Genomic DNA, 25,654 nt, shown 5'->3' with positions numbered 1-25,654 from the left:
GTGGTAGATGCCCCATCCCTGGAAACATTCCAGGTCAGGTTGGACGGGGCTCTGAGCAACGTGCTCTAGTTGAAGATGTCCCTGCTCACTGCAGAGGGGTTGGGCTAAATGACTTTTAAAGGTCCCTTCCAACCCAAAAATTCTGTGATTCTAAACAACATGTGAGCCAATGCTAAATATGCTTACTCGCTGATACAGAGCTCGCACATAACAACGTAGAAAAAATGCAACACTTGAACCTCTAAAGCATCAGAAAATCCCAAACAGAACTGTATGTTAAACAGCAAACTTGAAGTAAAATACATCACCCCTTGGAATCAGCTGTGAATTCCCTTTTACCATCAACAGCTGTTTTAAGAACAGCAGACATACACATGCAACCATTCAGCATATTAAGAATGATTAAATAGCTTGGAAATCACATCTCATCTGTTCCTGGTATCTTCCTGGAGCTTTTATCCTGTACTATGCCCCACTGCGGATGGTAGAAGCTAAGACAGGAAAGTCAGGAAAAGTACTACCTCACCAAAAATGTGAAACCAAATGAAGTTTAGCTTACTGCTGCAGGCAGTAAGCTTACAGTTGCAGGCCAGTTACTCAAGTCAAAAGCTGTCAGAGCAGGAGCTGGACTTTCCCTCTTATGCTGCTCAGATACACCTAATGTTGCAGACAGTGCTGTGCCAGGAGAAGCCTACCACAGGAAGACAATCAATACAACACTACCTGAATCAATAAAATTGTATCTAACCTAGCCATACTCCAAGTATTTTTTTTTTAAAAAATGTATTTGAAAACAATGAACTGAAACCTGCACTTCACTCTATATCACAGAAGACTTGTAATTCCCTAAGCTTACTTTCTTCCCTCACTGCTTCCTGCTCCTCTGACCAGACTGAGCAAAATCCCTTTGCCAAAGTTCTTGGCCTGTCCAGAGACCACATCTACCACCTCCACTGAATCCATCTGCTGACCTGGTATGTCTTGCTATTGAGTCACTTTCTCCCCAGAATCATTAGCATGTCTAGATAAGCAGGGCCCCAATCCTGTCCAGAAGTTCTCAGCAGCTCTGCAGAACAATTGGATCAAAACAAAACACTGACTCTCCCCCACACATCCCTGAGCTAGCTTCTTCCTCTTCTTCCACACCATTCCCACTCCATTCTCTTCTCCTCAGTCTATTTCTTAGCTCCTTCTGACTGGCAGTCAAAGCAAGCAGCGGCCGCAGCTCAGTGCTGCCTTTGCCATACACTCCGGGACAATCAGCTTTTTCTAAGGAAATGAGGCGTATGTAACAACACTGCCTCTGTGTGCACTTTTATGTCCCCTCGGCAACTAGTGAACTTTCTGTCCAACTTCCAGCAACTTGACAAAGGATGCAGAGAGGTTTCAAAGATACTACGCTTCTGTATGTTTAATATAAATAAGTGGGGAACATGCAAGCGGAGGAGCGAGACCTTCTTAGCATGCACGTAAGTAAAAGGCTGTGATGCAAGTTCTATCTCCTGTTTGATCACAGCAAATCTGCGGAAGCATGTGGTCTGAATACTTCAGCTGAAGAAAGGAAGATTTAGTTAGTGATTGCACCTTTTTAGGCACGAACAAATCAAACCATGAGGCACGAGACCCACAGGGAATCCTATCTTACTGGTTCCACTGCTCACAGTAGTACCTGTTAAGATATCCAGAGCAAACTGTGGCACCAATTCAGCAACAGAAGAGGCTTGACTTTTACAAGTTGTTCTTCAAAACATTTTTCTTCATATGCTCAGTGTCTCTGTTTTAGCCACGGACAGGCTGTTTATGCTTACCATACCAAAGACTTTCCAAAAGTCTCCTTTCTCTCTGAACTAGCACAGAAATGCCATGTAAGCTTCTCATTTGTAATGAGAAATTAAACTGGTTCCACAGCTACCTAAAAAAAAAAAAAATTTTTTTTTTTGTTGTTCCAATTCCTAGTTGTAACTCATGTTGCCTTCTCTACCTGCAGTATTTTTAGCTTGCTCATTTTTCCAGATGAAATCACAAATGTCTTGAAAGTATACTGTGCTCTGTACAGTGGACTGAGACAGAGTTTTTCAAAGCCTTCCTCCAGCATCCAACACGACAGCCTGAAAACATCCATGTAAACTCATCTTGGTGAACATTGCAAATTTTTTCAGACTTATTACACTGTTAAAAAAAGAAAATGTACAGCTTTTTCCAACAGAATTCCTGAGTAATTCCCTAGTCTGCTTGCTTGAACAGATGTTTTAAACACCACCAATTCTACGAATTCAAGTTTTTCCAGAGTTAGCAAAACTAGATTAGAAAATGTATTTTGAGGCTGAAAGGGTTGCTGCTGGAAGACGTACTAATTCAATCTGACAAGCATTTAAAAGGCTTGCTGATTCACAAAAGCACCTACATGCTGCCTACCCTATGCAGCTTGAATTAGCCGTTGTGGTTGTTAGGCCCCTATTAAGGTAACATCTGACCCCTGTCCTTAACTTTTGTGCTTTGGAAGTATTTATTATGGGCTGCATTATGGTGTTGCCCTCCAGTGCCATGATAATTGAAGATTTTTCTCAGTACTGGCCTATAAAACTCCCTATTCCCCATGAATTTGTAACTCTGCCATGAAGATTCTCTGGGACTCGGAGATTAACCAGCAAAGGGAATGTGACTCTATCAAATTCTGCTCAGCATTTTCTTTGGAACAAGGGAGAGATGAAACGTTCACAAGTTCAGAAACACAGTGTTACACTGGATATTAAATGTAGTCTTAAAAATAACACTGGTGATGTCGAGGTCACTGGTGCCTGATGTTACTCCCATGTTTTCTACCTTTGAGGTTACTGTAGGCTGTGCATCGACTATAACAAAATGCAATGCACTGAGCCCTTATTCTACTCCAGAACACAGCAATTACCAACAATAAATACATAGAGGGGCACATCTCAGTAGCCCAAGTAGTAACCCCTACTTCTTCACATGCAGCCTTCCTCTCTCCTGGACAGGCATCCCACAAGCCCCTCAAGTTCACTAGACCCCAGTGAAACAGTAAAACACATGTAATGGTTTGTTCCTAATTTACATTTGCTTACCACATCTGTTACCCACGTGCATCTGTCCTGCACCACAAGACTGCTGCGGCTCCGATAGCTTGAGAGACTTTCTGGCCACTTCGTGGTCCATGCCAGAGACGCGAACGCGGAACTGGTCCCTGCTGACTGTCTTCCGCAAGGTTCGAATGGTTTTACGGAACCTCTTTTCAGTCTTTTTCCGAGCACAGCGCACATCACATGTATCTGGAAAGTATCAAGGGTGAAAGCTGCTATAAGTGACCATGCTCGAAATTCCACCCAATGCAAAAGACCAACCAGTCAAATCACTAGAAAGCAACTTCTATGAACAAGTTTGAAATCCTTAAGGACAGCACCACCAGGCTAGAAGAAAATTAATCAGACCACCAGACTTTAATCTATGGGCAGCTCTTTGATCTTTGAAACTATCCCCATACCTGACTTTTTGAAGCAGTAAAATTCATTTTCAAAACAGGAGATACTTTTTATTATCATTTTACATACAGATAGAAGTGAAAAATACAGAAATTAAGGAGCAAAACAGCAAGAAGCTTCAAACCGCACCTTGGATTATTTTCCAACCAACCTGTCACCTCCTTTCGGCTTGTTTCAAGCTCAAAGTCCGCAGTGATAAAAATTGCTCTAGTCGCTGTCAGTCTACTGAGGGCTCCATGAACTTTCTTGCCAGAGCTGCATGTTAGGTTTACATAGTGGAAGCTCTCCATTACTGAATTTTGTCTCTCTGTATGAACAAAATTAAAGGAAGCACAAGCTTGGCCAGCTATGTTATTGAACATTCACTAGTGCTCAGTGCATATGTTGTCATGAAGAGTTAAAGGGAAGCAAATGATTAACTCCACAACCCAGTAAACAAACAGTTTGGCCAGTTTCTCAACTGGTGCAGCCTCGTGTAGAATCATGACTCCAGTGCACCTACACATGTACTGTCAGGCTGAGACTCTGGCATTACACTGGGTCCGAGGCACGGTTCACTGGTAGGATGCAAGCTTGGCTGCAGTGCTCAGCCCGCTTCCCCTGGGTTTTGCTAGCAGGTTCTAATGAATTGCCTTTGCACTATGCAAAGCATCTTAAAACCATGACACTGCCTGCACCAGGCAGGCTACTTGAGAGAAAAAATTTTGCACTCTTATGAAGCATGTGAAAAGCGTGTTAGCTTATAATGGTGTTTAAATTAAGTAGTGGCTGCATACACAGGACATTTGGAGACCATTTTCAAGGTTTTAATGAGGAAATAAGATTTACTTAAAGAAAACACCTGGAATGAGCTTTGGTTCTGGAGTATGTAACACTTCACTGAGCATCTAGTGTAGTTTTTCACTGTTACTCTTCTAAGGACAAACTGATATGCTGATTCATCATATTGCTTAGTGACTTCTTTCCCCAGCTCTTTTTTTTTTTTTTTTTGAAATGTACTCCTCCTCATTTTCTGCTGACTTTGTAAATTCCCAGGCTATACTTTCTGCCTTGGAACAGATGGAAGAGCTGACCTCAGTGTCCATCTGGGGCTGCTGAAGTACAGTAAAAGGAAGACAAGAGAAAAGAGGAATAATCCTTCGGTAATAGAGTCAGCTTAAAAGGCCAGGAGGTTCTTCACTGAGGCATCAGACAGTAAGGAACAGGTGAGAAAGGAAAGAACTGAAAGAAGAGATAGAGAAAGGAAAGGAAGATATCAAAAGAACGAAAAATATGGTTGATTTTAAGGAGAATTTATTAGCAGCGGTACAAACAAAAAAGGAGAAGGGCTTTCCTAGCAAGATTGTAAGGTTGTCACAGGGAAGTCCTCTGATCTGAAATAAATATTACAAGAATCATGGCTGGGAAGGAGTGTGATTCCTGAGGGCAGTGAAGAGCAGCAAGTTTGCAGTCCTCTGTGCTTTGCTTATGGTGTATGTCATATCAGGAAAACACTTAATAACCCCTAAGCTATGGCTCTAACCTGCTTACCTGCATTTTTATATTCATACCTGGTATCATCTGTTCCAGACCTTCTTGAAACATCTCAGTCTTTTTCAAACTACATTTTCCTTCATTTAATTTAAAGGTTACACTTATCTTGATGGCTGAAGTATCTTCAGGAAGAAACAATGACATGTTATTTTTAAAAAGTAATAGAAAATTTAGATAACCCTAATGTTACATCATAACGATGACATCAAAAATATGCTGACCTAAAGTGAAAAAGCAGTCATGACAGAAAGCCTAAAGAGATGCCAGCTTCCTCCTGCTGTAAAGCTGGTTCACAACTGGAACAAAGTGTGATAATTGTATTAAATAAAAAAAAAAAAAAAAAAGAATTATATCAAGTCCAGATCTGCTATTGGGTAAATCAAATAAAGGGTAGCTGAAATTGAAGGAGATTCTCCAAACCAGTTCAGAAAGTAGTTTATGTCTATATGAAATAGCACCTCTTATTTGTTTAGCTTTAAATGCTTTCTAAACTTTATTGTCCAACAGCTCAACCTAAACTTAGTGTATCCTGCCAGCACTGTCCAGTTTGGATGACTAAAAAGAGGCATGGAACTCCTGGCCTAGCTGTTTATTTCACCACTGATCTTTTTCTCTTTCCTTATTTTTAAGTTCTAGTTTGAGTGATGCTGTTGAAGCAGTACAAGGGAACTTCCTGCTGTAATCATGAACTGCAATCACGAAGAAGATGGAGAAAACACTGAATGGAGATGGAAAATAGAAAGTCAACAGAAACACGCTCATTTCACAGTTATCTATTAAAAGAAATCATGCAACAGTAAATCCAGTGATTACCCAGCCAGCTGGATGCATTTGTATTTTGTTGTTTTTTCTTAAGCTGAGATGACCTGCCACAGGTGAGGCTGTAGGCATCTTGTATTCCTAACAGACAGACCATACAGACAGACAGTAAAGACACAGGCACTGTGCACAGACTGAAGAGTCCTATAGTACAAAAGACATTTTTAATTTGTTGAATGGCATCATCATCTTCACCTTTTTCAACAATGTTGTTCATAAAATACCCCACATTAGAGCTTGTCTATTTAAAGGGTTCAGGAAGAAAAGCAGCATCTGTCTCATCATCACCGGCCAAGTCTGCATGCTGTGTCCTGTGGGGTGGAGGGGCTGTGCGGGCAAAATCTCAGACCCCACGCAGGGCTGGAATGCCTTCGTCCCATTCAGCAGCGGCTCTCAGGGCCAATTAAGGAATGGCCCAGGGAGCACGGAGAATTCTGCCCTGTCCTCTCCAGCTTCAAAAAGACAGTTGTCATGAGAGGGGAATCTGAGCGTAGAGTGGTTATAAAAGACAAGGAAAGGGGGGCTTTCTTGGGACACTGGCAGGGATCTAGCCCTTTCTCTGTAGTGAAAGAGGAAAGGTCCCTGATGATTATCTACTTCTTAGGGTTAGGAGGTTTGCTACTCTTAACACTCTCTACAGCATCATATGCTTGTTTTTATTGTTTTTGACTTACCAGAAAATACCTGGACATCCGAAGAGCAGCTTAAGAAGCATCTATCGCTCCCACCACTCTTAATGCAGTGCAGCAATACTTTGGGTGACATATTATCAGGCAAGGGACCCTTTATCTCTAAATAGGATAAAACAAATACTCACGAGAGAAGTAAAACACCTACATACACTCTACTAACAAATCAGCATACAGCTGCTTTTGTAGCTGGTACCCGAGAGCACCCACGCAATTAATATGCTGTTGAGACAGAAAACCAGAGCAAAGTAAAATCACTGGAGGACCACACAACATAAGTAATTTCCTTTCAGGTAAAGCTATCATCAGGAAACCTTCTCATGCAGGGAAACAAAAGGAAATAGAAGAATGAGCTAGATAAAAGCACAGGAAAGAAAGCATCAAAACCCCTCAAAGTATCTCCTGTTTTGCAGGGGGGTGGGGGTGTTTGCTTGCTTTTGCCAGTTTTACCATCAGTACTATCATGCCTGACTAAAAAGTAAAGTGGAATACCAGGAATGATGACTAGTACCACTTAACTAGAGGGATCAAGACTTTCGGATTTGACTATAACAACATGGTCATCAGACACATCAGGAGTAGAAATGTATTTACTAGGCACCTTACCAACACAATCCTTTTTATTCCAGTGTAATTTGAAGTTAGAATGACACAGGCATTCATAGTCTCCCAGTGTGTTCACACACAGCTGTTGGCAACCACCATTGTTGATGCTACATTCATTAATATCTATGGAAGAAAGGTAAAAGTACTTTTTAAAAGTTACTCTTGCCAAAGTTTTGTATCCTAACTCCACTAGGTAAACGTACATGAACACTGCTTAGCAGGGCTTGGAAAAGATTTTAGGAATGCTATCTGGACACCCACCTTGCAATAAGTTTTATTTTCATGGAAATCCTTTGATAAATGTCAAAATTGATCAAATGTTGTCAAAGTGGAGATGTTACGTATGTCCTTAAACCACATAATTAAAAAAAAAATCCAGCCTCAGCAACATGGAACAAATTAACTCAAAGAAAAGGAGACGAAATCAAGTCTGCATTGCACTGTGTGTGGTTAATTAATATTTCTATTTTGGAATAAATACAGGTGACATGGTCAAGATTCAGTCCTCCAAAGTGCTCAGATACAACTGCTATGGAACATTATTTGACTCCATGTGGGCAAACAACACCACTGTATCACCATTGTCCCTTGTGGCCAATTATCCAATTTTGAGGCCTTGCCCCACCCAATAAATGCCAATAGAGAAACCACTGACAATACAACATACTGCCTTTGGTGCAAACTTGCTTGCTGGTGCAGAATATGCCATTCACCAGTGGTGTATCCCAGGGGTCAACACTATTTATCCTCTTCACTAAACCTGCATGATGGGACAAGAGCTCACCCTCAGCAAGTTCACAGATGATACAAAATTGGGAGGAGCAGCTGATACACCAGATGGTTGTGCCACTATTCAGAGGGACCTTGAACGGCTGGAGAAATGGGCCGACAAGAATCTCATGAAATTCAACAAAGGGAAATGCAAAGTTCTGTGTCTCTGCTTCTCAGATCCACACCGATGACTGCTTCGCTTATCTCCAGCAGCTTTACAGCAATTATACATAAACCTAGAAAGCAGTCATCAAGAAAGCTATTGGAAGTCCCAGTCCCACAAAGTTTGTGCAACTAAGGGTACCCACTTCTACATAGACTTTTCTCAATGGTAATACAAGTTCTTGCCACTGCTCTCTCCCAATCATTTGTTCCCCAATCTAGATAGGTAAAAATTTGGTAGAAAATGCTGTGAAAAAGATTACAAAACTGGGCTGGTTTCAGGGGAAAAGCATGCTACTAACAGAACTGATACTGCAGGGGTAGGAATCAGCAGCAGAGGAATAATGGAGAAAGAAGGGAACACCTTATATTGGTACTCATGCCTAAGGTATCACAAAATCGGCGCAAGTCTTTGGTTTTCCTTGACCTTTTGTTAGGATGCTGCATGCAATGACAGCCTATTATCTCCAGCACTTAGTGACTTCTTCCATATAGGTCAGAAGGTGTATACACAGTATCCCTACCAGCTTTGACACAGCCTGTGAATGCCAGTAAATGAAGGACTTACTATGCACAGGCATATGATAGGAAGGGGACATTTAGCAGCCAACAGAAAAATTACAGTTCCTTTCCCTCATTGGTGGCCAAAAGAAATGGAAATAATTCAGAGGAATTAATGACAGGAGACTTCTTTTGGCAACAAGAACACATGTTACTCGCCATTAAGTCAGGTTGCCCTGTTCATGAGGATAAAACACAGCGATGCTGTAGCCCTGTAAAATCTTTGCAGACTTTCTAGAGGCAGAAGCTAGAACAGATCAGGCACACAGGGATCTCTGAATTGTTAACTCCAAGTTCAAGTGTGCTCATTCTGCCTCAGAAATAAATAGGTCTTACTCAGAATTAAGTAAGCATATGGAGTCAGTAAGGTCCTGCCTACAGCTTATATAAAACATGTTTAATTCCTTTTAGTGTCTAATTATTAATGTTTCCTGATGTTAATTCTGGGAATGTGTCACAGAAATATTCACACTTGACACACCTTGGGCTTCTGTGAACATCTTTCTCTTTCTTTGAACTTTTCTTGTAGGAAAGAAGTACAAGATTTAAGAGTATTAATCTTGGCCAATGTAAATTAGTGGTACTACATCGGCTAAATTCCAATCTACATCACATGAAGATCTATCATACTCACAAGGGCAACCTGCAAAACCGTAATTTTCTACGTCATCCAGAGCTTCCTATTCTACTGACTTTTCATGGAAGTCAATGAGACTTTTGCATGTGAAAAAAATCTTATCAAATTATGGCTTTCATAACTAGGTGCAAGAAGCATCAGTTTGTTCTAACAGTCATAGGTGCTTTCTGGATGCAGAGTGGGAAGGGAAAATCATTTGAGCAAAGACAGAAATGAGCAGGATTAGTTTCTACTTTTGCTGTGTCTCCTTATCATGGAAAAGAGTAAAATTTACTCTATATGCCTATTGCATATACATAGGCTTGTGTCTTGCACAGACACTAATCAGACCTGTGGCAACAGCACTCTATCAGCATGGCCTGTAGTGTCTTTTTACAACTCACCTCCACAATGTGTGAAGCCATAGAGAGCATATCCTTTGTTACAAGTACACTCAAAGGTGCCTGGATGATTGATGCACGTGTGGTCGCACGTCCGTTCAAAAGAGCATTCATCAATGTCTGCAAGTTTTAAAAGGATACATCAACATCCTTCAGTCTGACAAGGGAGCACTGATGAGCTAACAAAGTTGGACACAGCTATGTGCAGATTTATGTAAACTAAGCAAATTCTTTTAAAGCAAATAATGTAACATAACGGAATGACAACTTTTAAAAGAACAATTAGTTTGCCAAACAAACTTTTTCCTGGCAAACCTCAACACTGCTGCTACATTTTTAACAATTACGTTTAAAGTAAATTATTTCTCTTCTACGGGAGAAAAAAATGCTGACAAAACTCTTATTTCTTTAAGAAAAGTCTACATGAGGTCCGCAGAAATAGATTTACAAAAGAAAGTACTTTGTTTTTTCCCCATAAATGAAAGCAAAGACAACTCTATATGAATATGTCATGCCTGATTTAAATCTGCTAAAAATCAGTGTTCTCTGAGATATACCTTAAGACAGATGACTGGAGTAATTTGGTCAATTTTTCCATGGATCCATTATACTGTATATTTAGACTTCAATGTCTGTCTCTAAAAGCTGCTGAGATACCTGTTTTCTCCAGTGAAGGTTCTCCTTGGCGTTACAATAAGTTTGCACACATCTTCTTTGTAAAGTACAGTTAATAGCCTAAACATAATCCCAGTGAATTGAATGGTAAAATGGTAACATTCCCACCACTTCCTGAGACTCTGAATGTTTATTATAAGCAAAAAGCACCTAAAACATCTGTGCTAGTACATTATGCATGCCATGTAAGAACACTGCAAGACACAAAAAAGGTTCACTTAACATCACTGACACATTATGCCATTCTTTCTTCTAAGGCTTTGGCACACTTCAAGATACCACTTTTGAAACAATCTAAGGAAAGTAACAGAAGTGACAGGGACAAAGGGAGATGGAAGTCTTTAAAATACATTCAGAAACAAATTCCATTAAAAAAAACAACCTATCTTGAAAATCTTACATTTTTATATTCAGTTTGTTCCATATAAATACTTGTCCTCCTTTGATTTAGAAAGGATAAGAATGCACCAAGAAGCCAGGTGAAAATTATTTTCTGTTGGTCAGTTCAGCTTTCTAAAATTCATCATTAAAGTCAGCTGGTTGTCTAGGCAATGGAATTATTCACCTTCCCAGCTGGCTGATTGGCTTTACATTGTTTCATACTGTAGCTTTTCCAAAACCACAGACCATTTTGATGTTTATATTTTAATGTATTTAAGCAGCTTAAACAGAATTGCTAACTCTATACGTACAAGCCATCATATAGAAAAGCAAATATGCTTTCTAGGTCTCACAGGAGAAATCCATGTCATCCTACACATCAAATGCTGGGAAAGAATTGCTTTAGGGAATAGTGATTCCACTCTGTCTACAGGCCTAGAATTTCACAGATCATATGTGGTATCTTTTTTTAAATAATGAACTCATGGCATCTAAATGTCCCATTAAGAAAAATAATTTCACTGCAATGGTGAACTAGTCAGTAAGATGGACAGAGAGATACCGTCTATTTTTCCTTAATATGATGCTATCCCTGTCACTTCCAGAAAATAGTTCACTGTTCCATTAAATATACCTCCTACAACAGTATCATGCCAACTTTATTAACTCAACAGCTGTTTCAGAAAGAAAAAACAAAACAAAACTAAGACAGAAGTATGGACTCTGGAGTCCATTATCACTTCATCATTGTAGTAGATGTCCAAGCCATGCTAATTTGTTCTACTTTTATTGCCTCTCCAGTGCACATACCTTGACAAGACTTCTCATCTGTTAATAATTTAAATCCTTTTCTGCAGCTGCAGTCAAAACTGCCAACAGTGTTTTTACAGAAATGATCGCAGCCTCCATTATTGGACTGGCATTCATCAATATCTGTAACAAAAAAAGTGTTTCAGCAAATATACACAGTACATTCAACAAACTTCCACTGCCAGACCCAGAAAACAGTCATGTCCAATTGGTTGGAGAAGCCTCGAAACAAAAACTACAGATTTTAAGGAAGATCAGATCCAGCTTTTAAAAATGACCTGGCCCATTCAGCCCCATGACAATGCTATTTGCTTTCATTTAACATATTGCTGTCAGTTACATTTGGGTACATGCATTCACAAAAGACCATTTTCCTAAGTTCTGCTTGGAAACACTTTGACTTAGACGCTTTCTAACAGGTTTTAGCTTTTTAAACATTCTCTCCGTTTCCTCTTCCTAAGCCCTGCAAAAATCTCAGACAGAGGAGACTTCCTGGACTACCTTGTCCTTTTCATGCCAACATTAGAATGAGTTCTTTTTCTAACGTTAGTCGACTCAGCAATGGGAATTCCATCATTTTTACCTAGCAGAACAGTCTCAACTAACATACATTACTGGAAAACGTATTCTAATGTACGACCTAAATGTCCCTTTGCTCCTTTCCACTACTCTAATTATCATTAGAGCTGCTTGGACCAGCATATGTAATTCTACTCACACTTCGCTGTTTGCACACCGATATTTACTTACAGACTGCTCTAATCCCCAGCTGACTGTGGGTAAATAGCAGACTATTGGACTGTGTATGCCTGTAAGAATCTCCACACCCACCTCTACTTTACCGCAGACCTGTATTACCTCCTACCAACCCTCATCTGTGAAAAGTGAGGCCATCTTGGCAGGAGGGGGGGAAGTGGTGAGGGGAAGGGCAGAGCAGCAGAGATTCCCTGCACATGATGCACATGATGCACCTGATGCAATGGAACCGTGCATCTACCTCGGCTGCAGTCCTTTCTTCGATCGGATTACATACACTGGCTTTCCTCTGGACACTGGATTACCTTCATTTGAAGATGAACACCTTACAGCAAGGCGTCAGTAGGCATGTGTCCACAAGTGGAAAAAAAACCCCACAAACCAAGTAAAATCACCTTTACATGTCTTCCCATCAAACTGGAGTGTGAATCCAACAGGACAGCTGCAGTGAACTCCAGTCGACGTATCTTTACACGTACGATCGCAGCCACCATTATTTACTGCACACGTTTCTAGCCAACAAGATAAAGCTGAAGTTTACTCAGGGATATTATAATTGTAACAAGAAACGTCATGTGATACAAGGCACAATTCCAAGCACACTGCTATCCAACCACATTTAGTCTAGTATACACGAGCAACTACTAAATGCACGTGTTGGCAAAATCCCTGCCTCAGCTATGTCCAGTTTTTTTGCAGAGACTCTACAAACTAACACATTGTCTCTGGATATTCTCATCCTTGGACACAAATCCCTACTCCTTGATGACGAGTCTGTTCCTGTCAGACTTACAGCCTTACGCCTACACTCAATCCTGGCTGATCCGTGGACACTTCCCACCAATGCCCAGACACCTGGTCACACTCAGCACTGTTGTTTCTCATGCCAGTGCCTTCCCGGCAGTGACAGACCCTCAGAGGCTGGCATTCTGGGCCGGGTGTGAACAGCTCTAGGAAAATAGGGTGGCCTTTTATCCTAACATGCCCTTCTAGATGCAGTCCACTACTGGGCCCAATTCTCTTCCACGCAGAAGTATACTTTCAATTGAAGAGAAGCAGGTAATTCCTCACAATCACTTGGCTAAAACTGTAGCACAGAAGGAACTGTACTGCATTCCCATGATAAATTAGAACCACAGAAACATACACTACTTCAAGGGCAAGTTTCTGACACCTCCTACTGACCATCACAAACAATGTAGATAATTTCTTATACATTCTGGAATAATGTTATTTCCTTAAAAGGGAGTGGAGCATCTGAGGCAGAATTCAGCCCAGAGCTATGATGGTTACAATAAAAAAAATTCTTCAATCTAAAAGGTTTCAGCAAACGGCAAAATTATTTTGGACAAGCACTTTTACCCATAAGCAACCGTCGCTTCACCCTCTTGTCCACATCAGCTCCTGACGTAGTGTTTCCCTCAGAAATTTCAACAGCAGCCTCTTCCCTCTCTGAAAGCAACGTGAAAAAAGCAAATGAGTAAAGGTGCCCTGACCAGAAGCCTCATCTGATATCCAATACATACACACATGCAAACAGCTGCATCACGTGCTGAATTATCAGAGACAGTCTGAACTGACTAGGCAGAAATAAATTATAAAAAAAAGTAGTAATGAAAACCATGAAGACCCTTCAGTCAAAACCATGAGAATACTTTGCTTTTGTCGCTTCCTTACAACTCACATTTGCTTCAGTATTCTTAACAAAACAGAAGATGAGCTATGGATGCGGTGAACAGCAACAAGATGAAAGAACTAATTGAACTGTCATGAACTGTTCTGTTAAAACACACTATCACCATCTATCATGGACTAATAAAAGGACCAGCCAGTTATGCCTGAGCATTTGATTTCAATCAACAGGCAACAAACTCTTCCAGAGACTGGAAGAGTTTATAAATCTTAGACTGCTTTCTTTACTGGATAACTGCCTTGCAAAAATTGTATTTTAATTGAATTCAGAGTTCTCTTTTTAACAGACATACTGCTTGGTTACACTCTCTGTCTCATGCTGTACAAGAAACTGAACTTAAAATACCCTAGAGGGAAGGGAATCTTCCTTGGTTAGTGCCAGGCCTTGTGCTTCAGAGGGACCAGTGATAATTACTGGCTCCAGTAGTATTAGGTAACTACTTACATATGTAAGCATAAGTTGCCTGGACCCAATCAACTCACTGATGCACTAGCCAGTTTCTTAGTTTTGGATTCTTTGACATTTTCTAGCCATACTATTATGAAGAGCATTAATCATGCACACACAGCAATGCCCCACCACTCTAGAGTTAGTCATCAACAGAAAACCACTTCCTTCCACTGTATACTGACCCAGGCAGGTTTTCCCATCCACATGCATGATGTACTTGGGGTGACATCCACAAATAGGCCCGTTATCAGCATCATCACATGTATGTTGACAGCCACCGTTTCCATGATTACATGTTACTAAGAAGAAAATACATGTTAGATCTCATAAGTACTTCCAACATCTTTGAAAGACAGGGTACAATTTTGTCTCCATTTGACCATCCAATACACCTTCCTAACATGCCCCTTGCTTGAAGAACTCTGAAACACTGCAGAGCTCTCTTGTGGAGCTGAACTTCCCATCTGACAGCTCAACTCCCAAACTACAGATACTGTAGCAACCAACAGACTGGTGTGATAAGAGTCCAGCAAAACCACTGATTCTGGTTTAATGCAAACGCATACAATTTAGGCGTGTCACCCCACTTTAGCTAGAACATACCAAATTCCCTATCACTGCAAACAGAACACTATTTGTTCACTTTGGGAAACCATAAGCATATGCAGAATGTTGCATACAAATGCAGCTCCTCTGGTTCTTGGAAAGTTCAAATCCTGGTCGGCATTCACAGGCAACTCCTCCTTTGGGCGTTTCTCTGCAAATGTGGGCACAGCCATGATCTTTATTCATGCAGCTCATCCCTTCTGCAAAAGGACAAGTGCAACAGCATCAGCATCCTCAGCATCTCTGTATGCGGGCAACAGTCAGATAAAGTCAGTTCAATACACACAGAGACAACAGCCTGCTACTTCTGGGAAGACTCTACAGTGTTAGGACAAGAAGTATAAGCCTACAGACAGAAAGGCAGAAAGTCCAACCCTGCAAAGTCAATGGCCCCAAGGTTTCTCCAACTGTGATCTCTTCTATGCCCATGTTCTTTGACTGAAAAGTCAAAAAGCAACACCCCTAGATTTGTACAGCATTTTCATCCAATGCTCTCACTTTATACCAGTGTTTATAAAACATCCTCATTTCTTTTATAAAAATTGCAGGGTGGCTGACACCTGGCAAGATCAAAGTCTAAAATTAAATTCTTATTTCCCTGCTTAAAAGAGCAGCCACCAGGCATAGGAATGCCTAGGCTGATGGTCACAAAAGTCATTCCTATTTTAGTTACTGGCCTACAAAGCAGATCCCCAAAGTCATAACCTACCTCAGTAACCAAGCAGGCACCAGGCAGACATGCACATTGTACGTTTGCTGTATGACAATTCTGTTTTTTGTGAAAACTTTGGTTTTTTGTTTTCATTTTTTTTCTGACTTCAATAAATACCTCCCAAAATAACCTCAAAGAATCCCCAAATGGATTCTGTATTTCTACACTCCTTCCCAGCTGGACAGAACTTAGTGCCAGTGCCTGCTTTAACCAAATGAAAAAGCAATGTGACACTTGTGGTTTGCTTCCTTTTGGTGCACCTCCTGAAAACATCCTGCCAATTTTTGTCTCTGACAGTTACAAGCTGTTCATGCACCAGCACTCAATGACTGCCAGAGTGTCTTGTCCGGTCTTTGCAAAAAGTTAAAGACAATTAAACAGGGAGGAATTGTTCCTAGAATTATTGTAAAAACTTCCTTCACCTTGCCCCATGGTTCAGCTAAAGCAATGCCTTTGCCATTGGCAAGATGGTGACAATTTGTACACACACAACTTAGAACTACACAACAGCTGGCTGAGTTATCAAATGGGATCACTAGGCCAAATTAAAAGAATAGTTTTCCTTCTAACAGTAGCCCATAGATTTTTGCTGAAGTTTTCCATAGTGCTACAAAATTGGGAGAGAAGACAACCAAATGCTCTTACCAGGTATACGGAAAACATACCTTTGCCCTCAAATTCTCTGTCTTGGTGCACTTGGCTTTTATAAGACATGTTACACCAAAATGCTCTTTCTTCTTGGTGAGAACACTTCATCTGAGAAGACTAAGTGTAGCATACTTTGGCTGCAAGGGCTTATCCCTCAGTGAACCTCTACTGAGTTGAGCACAGAGAGACTGAAAAGGGTGACCATGCTGCTAAAACGGAATTGTGTGAACAATTCCACACCCTACAAATTTCTTAAACTTCCACTGCCCTTTTTGCAGCCTTATTACTAAATGAAACAAAACCACTGTATTGGCAAGCAGAGGTCAGCCCATCACCATTATTCCATTACAATTCAGTTAGGTCCTTGCTCTGCACACCACTATCCTTGCCATCTGAAGCACAAGCTACAGTACCCTTTCTCCATTAAGAAAGCTTTAAGCAACAAAAGAATGGATATTGCCGAGCCTAGATTATTCTGCCCTACTGGCTTTTTGATTCCTTTCCCACAGTGAGGACTCTGTAGAAGTCTAACAAGACAATGACACTTCAAATCCTGCAGCATACAGACACAGCCCAAGGAGACCACATGAAAGCTGTCATCTGTTATTGTGCTGTCACTCAAGGAACAGGACAACCTATGAGGCCACAAATTAGCCTCATTAACTTTTGTGTTTTTGTGACATTTCTGTTCTTATGCATGCAATATGATTTGGTCTGTTAGCTCAGAGGTGTTAGAAAGCATTAAGAGAATTAGCAGCTTAGTTTCTGTTAACAAAGTTCTTCTTTTGTCTCTATTGAGCTACCAAAGGTGAAACTGTTCAAGCAGGTACTTTGGTAAAGTTCACTGACATCAGACAAATCGTTTAAATACTCAATTTGGGATTGCTCCATTACGAGTGAGCAGAATTCAATCAGGTTTCTGCAGAAAGCTAAAACTGGCACATTTTAATAACAAAGTACCCGTTGTGTAACGAGGTACATGACCAAACCCACCAAAATCTAGCTGACTCAAAAGACAGTATTTCATAGAAGATACATACATACATACATTCTAGCAGTTACTATGAAGCTGCTGCTTGTTTCCGACGGTGGTAGAAGATTTCTACTCAGCCCCATTTTAGAAGATTGTATTAATGAAATGTCTGAAAAACCATAAATGCTGTGTAACTGCCAACTCCTTTATGGAAACAAAGTCTCCCAGGTTACATTGTTCCAGAGCTGTTACACTGGCAGACTGTGGTCCAGAACAAAACCCCAACAAATTTTGGTCAAATTCCACCACATGCTTTCCAAACACACAACTTCTCTTTCAGGAGACCCTGCCCTACTGACACACAAGTGTCTTGGGATGGATGAGTCTTTTATCTCCACACTCACAGCCAAGAGAGGTGGAATCCAGTGCCTGGCCTAGTGGACTCCAAGCCAGACAAGTCCTTTCTGATGACTGGACCTTCATCAAGTTACCCAGCAAACCTCAGTGAGATCTGAGCACTCCTGTCACTGGCAAGACACAGGCAAAAAGCCAGCACAGTATTTCCCTATCAGGTCATGTTAAATTAATCTCTTACACGTATGACCTGAGTTTAAATCTTTGTCTTTTTTACACGGACATTGCCACCAATCCGTTCAGAACATTAAGGCTCCATGTAGGGCACAATCAAACAGATGCTCAATAGGACAGAGGCAGAGGATACAATTGTACAAAGAACTACCGGAGAGTCTCAGAGGCAGCCCTCTAAACAGCCAAATGGCGAGGAGCATCAGCACAGCCAGTGGCACAGGAATGCATTCGTCTTTTTTCATGCTTTCTATGCCCTTGTGTTAAGGCAAGTTTTTCCAAAAAGCTTTCTAGTTATCATTGTTCTCCACAGTCAGAAGGACTCTAAGAGCAACAGCTGAGATGGTCCCCTGTGTACGAGCTTTCAGTCCATACCGTGATTTCATATGTGGTTTTCAGTTTGCAGGTCCAATTCACTCCCATTGATTCAGCCCAACAAGTACATAGCTATGACTGTAAAATACCACAAGGGAGAGTAGCAAGATTTGTCATCCATAGCAATAACAACCACAAGATGTACTACATATTACTCGTGACAAACTCTGTTTTCCTTCAAATTTTTGTATTCTCTAGTATGGAGCACGTTAAGCACAGAAACAAGCTATGTGTGCATGGCTGCCCTGCCAGCCACTGTAACAGCCTCCCAAAGTAAATCCGTTCTCCTACATATAGATGAAGAGCTCATTCAGAGCAGACAGCCAAGGGAAAACACAGGCTTGTGCACAACTTCCCAAGACACTACGAGTTCCTGTGGTTTAAGCAGGGGCTAGGCAGAACCATCAAGCCCCTCAGAGCACCCCTGTGCTTCAGACCAACACAGTCATATCCAATGGAAAATCAACTTTCATTATCAAACTCTCCTCTAATAGCTACTGGACCTTGAGTCCCACGTGACAGTAGGTGACAGGGAACCCAGAAGATAATTGCAGATGGACTTGCAAGGGCAGGTGACTCTTAGGCTCCCCTGTTACACTGGTCATCAGGAGGAATACAACAGCCCCAAGCCTCTCTATTTCTCCTACCTCAACTCCAGTTCACTCTTTTTCTGTGTATATAAAGGCACCACTAGGAAGGTCTCTCAAGCACTAATGTGTTCACTCTCTTAACTGGGCTGGGAGACAGAGAAGGAAATACCCCCTTATCTTAGAGATAAGAGGCAAAACTGAAGAGATGGTCTAGGCAGTAGGTACCAAATCTTGTTTAGATCAATGCTGTGAGGTCTCAAAAGAGAACTAATAAAGTATATACACTGAGAGATGCATACATAAGGCAGAGAATAGCAGACCTAGCGATCAGTAGAAACGCAGAGAACAAAGTGAGGGGAAAGATAAAGCAGTAAGATTTGGCTTACAACAGACCTGCCCACCCAAGAGAAAAAAAAGTGGGGAATCCCATGGAGCACCTCTTCACAGTAGCTGGGGGGAGGCAGGAGGGAAAGTCACAGCATGATAACCTGAAAAAATGGCTTTTCAAAAAACCAAAACAAACACTTCTGTATTTTGGTATGAAGAAAAAAGCATTTCAGACAAAAACAATAAGAACTTTTTTCTTAAAATGGGTATCCATAAAAATATATTTAATTTAGTAGTTTTTAGGGAAAAAAATGCCCCTTTTTTCCTCTTGCTTTTCTTTTTCAAAGAAAAAAAAAAAGACTAAATTAAGAGGAAATTTGGTATTATGGAAAAAAGGCCTTCTTTGCCAAAAAGTTGAAAGAAAATAACTGCATCTTTAAAAATAACAGAACAGAGGTAGAATTCCAAAGGCATAATTTAGGGAACAAATATTAATGACAGGAAATGCTGCTGCTATTAGTTCAGGAGAGTAGAATGTACTCAAGTAGCAGCAAATAAGAATAAAAAGCGTTGGTAGTTTTTCCTCCCTTGGCATGGGACAAGACAAGGAGTTCAAGCAACTGATTTTCATCCTTAGATTCATCATCCACATCCACACACAAACACACATCACTGCTATCAAGGCAACATGAAGCCTTGCTCCATCACTGCAGCCTTCCTGCTTGTCCCCACTGCTGGCCGAGCTCCTGCAGTGGCAAGCTGAGCAACGGCCTGAGAAACCACAATGCATCAGCAGACCCCCGTGAGACCAAGCCCAGTACCAGAGAAGCTGAGAATACAAATTCCTAATTCAAACAAAAGATCAATTCAGTGGCTATGTCAGATGACAGCCACCTCAGTGCACTCATCTGTGGATGGCCATATATGTCTACAAATGTTGATCTCTTCACTAGGGGGATTTTTAAAGTGAGATTTGTTTATTCATGCTCAGATTCCTCTTATAGTCATGCCAACGATAAGCCTTAGATTAAAGAAAGCTTTGCAGCTTTAAATACTTCTTAGTAAGATATTCACTGTACAGTTCAATGGACAACTCCCTGATCTGAGCAACCACTTTAAAGTATTCCCTACAGGCATCCAAAATAATTTTGTTCAATCTGATATCTAATTAGATACCCAAGGCTCTCTGATCTCTCAAAGGTCGCTTCATAAAGGTTTCACTCAAAACAAAGAACACGATTTGAATACCTTTGGGGCTGACAAACAATAAATCTCTCAGCTGAAACCTAAACACTGTACAGGGAATCAAAAAGGTACCTGAAGGTAATTCAGGTATTGCCCTATAACTAAAGCCAACGAAAATGGTCAGAACTCACTGTTCTTCCATTTGTTGTCATTCCCTGGATCAGGACAGTTTAGCTGCACAACAGAGTATAAAGTACACTGGAAGTACAGCAGTACAGCCTTTAACAAGCACAACACTGCAGACATACAGGTGGGATCAAAGGGGTAGACGGGATGTAAAGGGTCTTCAAAGTTACTTAGAAGATTCTGACACACTGTTCCTTTTAAAAGGAGTGAGGACTTCAAGACCCTTCACACCTTTGAAAAGCTCAACCTAAAAATACTTTTGAAGGTGCTTTAGAGATTTTGCAGTTAGCTTCTGTCAAAAACTCCTGCTTGTTTCCTGGAGGGAAGCAGCCAGTACCTTCTGAGCGGTGGATGCACGTATGCTGGTTATCGCTTAGAAAGAACCCTTCCTTACAGCGACATTCATAGCTCCCCACAGTGTTGACACAAACATGCTGGCAACCACCATTGTTGAACATGCATTCATCTGTATCTGAAAGAAAGAGAGAAAGAGATCAGCGTTGTACTAACACCAATACTCTCATATCGTCAGCAGCCACTCAATATGCAGTACAGACAGACATCTACTTGGCATGTAACCACTCAGGCAGCCTAGCCACCCCAGGCTACCCTGGTGCTGTTGTTGTGCTGTCACCCTTGGGAAAGTATATTTTCGCTGCTCCTCTTCCCCTGTTTGCAATTTGACCAGTCACAGGGCTCCCAAGAATTGCTGGCCAACTAACCAGAGTTACTGGTTAACTGGTTAGTAAGGCAGAGCAGTCTCGGTGCAGCCAGAAACAGGGCTCCACACTCCACCCACGTGAACGTATCCCGCCTCTGTGAGCAGCAGGATAGTACTGCTCAGCAGCCTAGCACATTTACATCTAGGTTGAGCACCCATACATGGTTCTGTCTTGCTCAGTGGAACATAATTTTGGCTCCAAACCCATTCAAGCTATAAACAATGTTTTTCTGGAAAGCTCCCCATTCTGAAGCAAAGATGGAACAAGAAAAATACAACCCTCAAAATAAATTTCACTATCCCCTGCTCCTTACTTTCATTCTAGCTAGAATTCACACATCACATCTATTCTGATGCTCAGTTTGATTAATTATCCTCCTCCCTCAACTCCAGGTGATCACCACTTACCATCAAGGCTGCTGCTGTGTTGCCTGACTGCAGTCAAGGACAAGAGCAGAAGTTCTGGAAATAGTTTTAATGTTGGTTTTGCAATATTCAGAGCTTCAATAATACCAGAGAATATAGAAAGGCTCTACTTGCAAGGTAACCAAGAGAAACAAGTAGATAAACCTCTGCTGAGCCCCTGAACAACAGGATGCTCATCCCAACCTCCAGTTCTTTGGAATTTTACCCCTTAATAAGCGCAGGTTTTTGTAACCACCACCAGCAAATAATTTTCCTACCCTAATTTTCAGAAATGCCAGATTGAACAGAAAGTAAAAATGCTCAGTTCCTTAAAAAACAGGACAAAACATTGCTGAGGCAAAGCACTGGTCTCATTTGCAAATTCATATGGAATGCCATGTTTACTCCCTGTTCTGTTCATTGTTCCTGTGCTAATAGTGCAATGTTTTTAATTTAACACTGTAGCATTTCTGGCATAAAACAGCTGTCTTCTCAAAAAGGATAAAGAGAAAGGCTTTTAGTAAGAAGCATAACATAGCATTACAATAGATTTAATTTCTACTGAAGGCATTGAGTAAGCCAACTGGATGCAAAAGAATGTGACCTCCTGTAGCAAACTGAGCGGCTGACATTTCTCCATCACAGAGAAGCTGAGTATTTTAGAGTTCTACAGTGATGTGAATGTGCAAACAATCATGAATAAACAGCCACCATGAGTCTCTAGTACTACAGATTTGAACTCCAGCAGATGTTTCTGTCATACAGACCTTGGAAAGCTTACAAAAAAATCATCTCTTTCCAACAAGTAATTGTCTATTTGGCTTAAACCCAGGCACACAGCAGAGATCTTCAAAAATAAGGGTGAGAGGAGGGCAACCCTGGCGTGAACAAAGTAAATAAACAGATTAAGAGAAGATTGGAACCAATTTGCTGCATGCCAAAATATTTATTTAAAGTTTACATTGCATCTCAAAGTTGGCAGGTCAGTGGTAAAAACTTCATTGTATGTCAATGACATTTTATTGTATTTTTTAAAGCCTGCCATGCAATACTGAGCAGCTTCCCAGTAATGCAGCAGGTGGTAAATTTTGGTCTAAGTTATGTCTAGGTCTTACTGATCACAGAGAAGTCAGCTGAAGCATGCTCTAGAGGGGCTACTGGATACAAAGGGAATACACCTTTTGGTGGCATTGTAAGAGGCAATGTGCTTGTTCACATTCAGCCCTTCATGCTAACCTCAGCTGAACTCCACTGGGTGTTTACACAAATGCACTACAGGAAAAATAAGATGGCCTTCCTATTACTTTAAAGTACCAGCAGATATTTTGCTTCCCTCTCTATTTTCTTTGATAAATTACTTGGAACCTAGTGACTTCATCCTCTCCCCCACTTACACTGTAATAAAGTTAATACATGGGCATGCACCACATTCCCAGCAGGTGAAACCCAACACAATCCCACTGGAGACTCCCAAGCTTTTCTGATTTTTCCCAGCAGAAGATACAGCCCAGGGGTGGTCTGATCCCCCAACTGATATGCTATATACTAGCAGGAAACACCCCAGTCAAGCTACCTACAGTCTTAAAATTATGCTGTGAGAGCAAGTTTCCCCCCGATTGACATGGGCATGGAAGCCTGCCTGGGCACATCCACACTCAGTGCAGCAGAAGAGGGAAACAGAGCCATCTCTGAAAAAGGAAATGGGACAGGTACTGCAGCGCAGGGCAGAGCCACACAGGGTACCCAGCGTGGGTCCTGCAAGCAGGACAGCTTCATCAACATGAGGCTCTGTCCCAGGGAAGCATATCCAGGGAGGAGCACTGCCAACAGGCTGGCAACTCATGCATTCCTGTATGCTGCTGCACTGTGTGTTGAAGAATACTATCACAGTAAAACCACAAGGTTGTCTTATCCGTTTTTAAAGATTTTTGCCTGCTGGCACACAAAAAGAACGAAACTATTGGGAAAAGGGAGAAAAGGGAAAGGAGGGTGGGAGTGTGTGCATGCAAGGTCAAGGGAGTGTTGCCAGGATTGGACACATTTCCAGAGTTACATACTTTGCTTCACACTAACCATCCAGGGAAACTCCAAGCATTTGGCCTAGTCCCTCTGTACTTCAGTGGCCTCTATCGCATACAATTACTGCACACTCCCAATTGCCTTTTCCTTACAGTTTGCAATTCAAGGAAGTACTCAAGACAGAGAAGCCCACATGTTATAGATGTATGAGAGAGATACTGCTAAACACAGAAACACACCTGAGAACCGACCCTAAACTAACTTTGGAACAAAAAAAAGACAATAATAGCACACATTCTGTTACTTCTTTAGCATAATATCACATATTTTCACTCAAAGCACTTAACAGAAATGTAGCACAATTGTCCTCCTCACTTACAGAGGAGGAAAGAACCACACTGGGATGGTGCATCAGTACCTGGAATTCTTTAGTCCCATATGTAACATTCTTCTCTAGCTGAGCTGATTCAGCCCAACAGCCAGCCATGCATTTCCCATGGGAGGAAATCCCTCAGTTAGAGGGTTACGTTCGCATCACCACTCGCAAAGTTCATGAATACACTTCTTACCCAGGCAGTTGTGGCCATCATGAGCCAACATAAAGCCATCGTAGCAAGTACAGCGGTAATTTCCTGGAATGTTGAAACACTCGTGGACGCAGCCTCCATTGAAATCGTTATCGCATTCATCAATGTCTAAGGAATAAAGCAAAAGGCAGTATGATGGATGCTTACTTGAGTGTTATAGACAGTTAGAGAAGAGACTGCGAAAATGTGAGCAGCAACTGCTGTCCAAAGTCATCATTGTCTTTTAAACAGACAATACTTAATGCATTACTTGCTGAATGTTACTAGAGAGTGATAAAATGCCCTGAGCTTCACGTGGAGCTTTACCTTATAATTTTTAAGCTGCTGGTGAAACAAGAAACTAATTATTACACCAAGTGATATTACTAAGTGAAAAGCCATGCAATCTGTTTGTCTTTGATTTTGTAAACAAGAAAATCAAAGTGAAGAAACAATGACTACTTTGATTTAAAATCATCCTCCATATTCTAAGCCATTGCTTTTAATGGCTCTGTCTTCTTAGAAATACCTCATGCTCACACAGGCAGAGCATAGCGCTTCCATCACCTTACCTTCACATTTCTTCCCTTCGCCAGTGTAACCCACTTTGCACGTGCACTTGTACAGCTTCGGGGTGTTTTGGCAAATAGCATCTGGGTGGCACTCATCAAGCCCCAGGGTGCATTCATCCACATCTGTGGAAAGACAAGATACAGAAGGGATGTCAGAAGGTGGAGAACAGGGCACGTCTCCTGTACACACCACTGACGAGGTGACGTAAGTCTGAGCGCCTGTTTGTGGTGTGTGCGTGCGAGCATATAATATGTATTTGTAACTCAGGACAGAAACATGCAGAGACTGTATCTGAACTTAAATTTGTATAATGTTCTACCTGCATATAGATGTATTTGTATGCAATTCAGATAAGCTTGTGTTAAACTTTTGCACCCACTTATAAATACATCCAGAGTAATCTATTATTGGCTAGAAACTCCAAGAGATTTAATTGACAGTTTTACAGAGATTCATCAGAGACTGTTAATCTTTTCAGTTAACAAAAAATAGTTATTGAAAGAGTTCCTGACCACATCTGTGACATCAGGAAGCCCAATGATTTTTAAACTAACAAGGGTGGTTTACAGAAATGTATTTTCACAGGCATCACCAACACGTTAAAGGACTGACTTACCATTAAACAGACGCAAAATTTATAAATAAATGCCCTTTTTTTAAATACAAGAACAGTATCTGTTGACCAGCACTGCCAAATCACCTGGCCAGCCATCACAAAGCACAGCATACTGAAGCAAAATATCCAGGTGGAAACTTCAGAGCA

General features: G+C 41.2%; 1 protein-coding gene across 1 annotated transcript in view; it reads right to left on the bottom strand.

The window, feature by feature from the left end:
- SCUBE2 (signal peptide, CUB domain, EGF-like 2) overlaps positions 1 to 25,013 on the bottom strand; it is a gene marked incomplete at its 5' end in the record, with an annotated part of 38,795 nt that extends 13,782 nt beyond the window's left edge. Inside the window, 15 exons of the mRNA XM_010295280.1 lie at positions 3,084 to 3,287; positions 3,649 to 3,804; positions 5,048 to 5,152; positions 5,844 to 5,930; positions 6,524 to 6,640; positions 7,145 to 7,267; positions 9,659 to 9,775; positions 11,522 to 11,644; positions 12,673 to 12,789; positions 13,640 to 13,729; positions 14,603 to 14,719; positions 15,101 to 15,226; positions 20,945 to 21,079; positions 24,322 to 24,447; positions 24,891 to 25,013. Of these exons, the coding sequence (XP_010293582.1) occupies positions 3,084 to 3,287; positions 3,649 to 3,804; positions 5,048 to 5,152; positions 5,844 to 5,930; positions 6,524 to 6,640; positions 7,145 to 7,267; positions 9,659 to 9,775; positions 11,522 to 11,644; positions 12,673 to 12,789; positions 13,640 to 13,729; positions 14,603 to 14,719; positions 15,101 to 15,226; positions 20,945 to 21,079; positions 24,322 to 24,447; positions 24,891 to 25,013 (1,866 nt within the window). The remainder of the gene's footprint in view (positions 1 to 3,083; positions 3,288 to 3,648; positions 3,805 to 5,047; positions 5,153 to 5,843; positions 5,931 to 6,523; positions 6,641 to 7,144; positions 7,268 to 9,658; positions 9,776 to 11,521; positions 11,645 to 12,672; positions 12,790 to 13,639; positions 13,730 to 14,602; positions 14,720 to 15,100; positions 15,227 to 20,944; positions 21,080 to 24,321; positions 24,448 to 24,890) is intronic.
- Positions 25,014 to 25,654: the final 641 nt, after the last annotated feature.

This window comes from Phaethon lepturus, unplaced genomic scaffold (genome assembly GCF_000687285.1).
Source record: "Phaethon lepturus isolate BGI_N335 unplaced genomic scaffold, ASM68728v1 scaffold18999, whole genome shotgun sequence".
Taxonomy (NCBI): domain Eukaryota; kingdom Metazoa; phylum Chordata; class Aves; order Phaethontiformes; family Phaethontidae; genus Phaethon; species Phaethon lepturus.
Note: the sequence above shows the minus strand (reverse complement) of the source record. Positions and strands in the feature narration are given on the sequence as shown.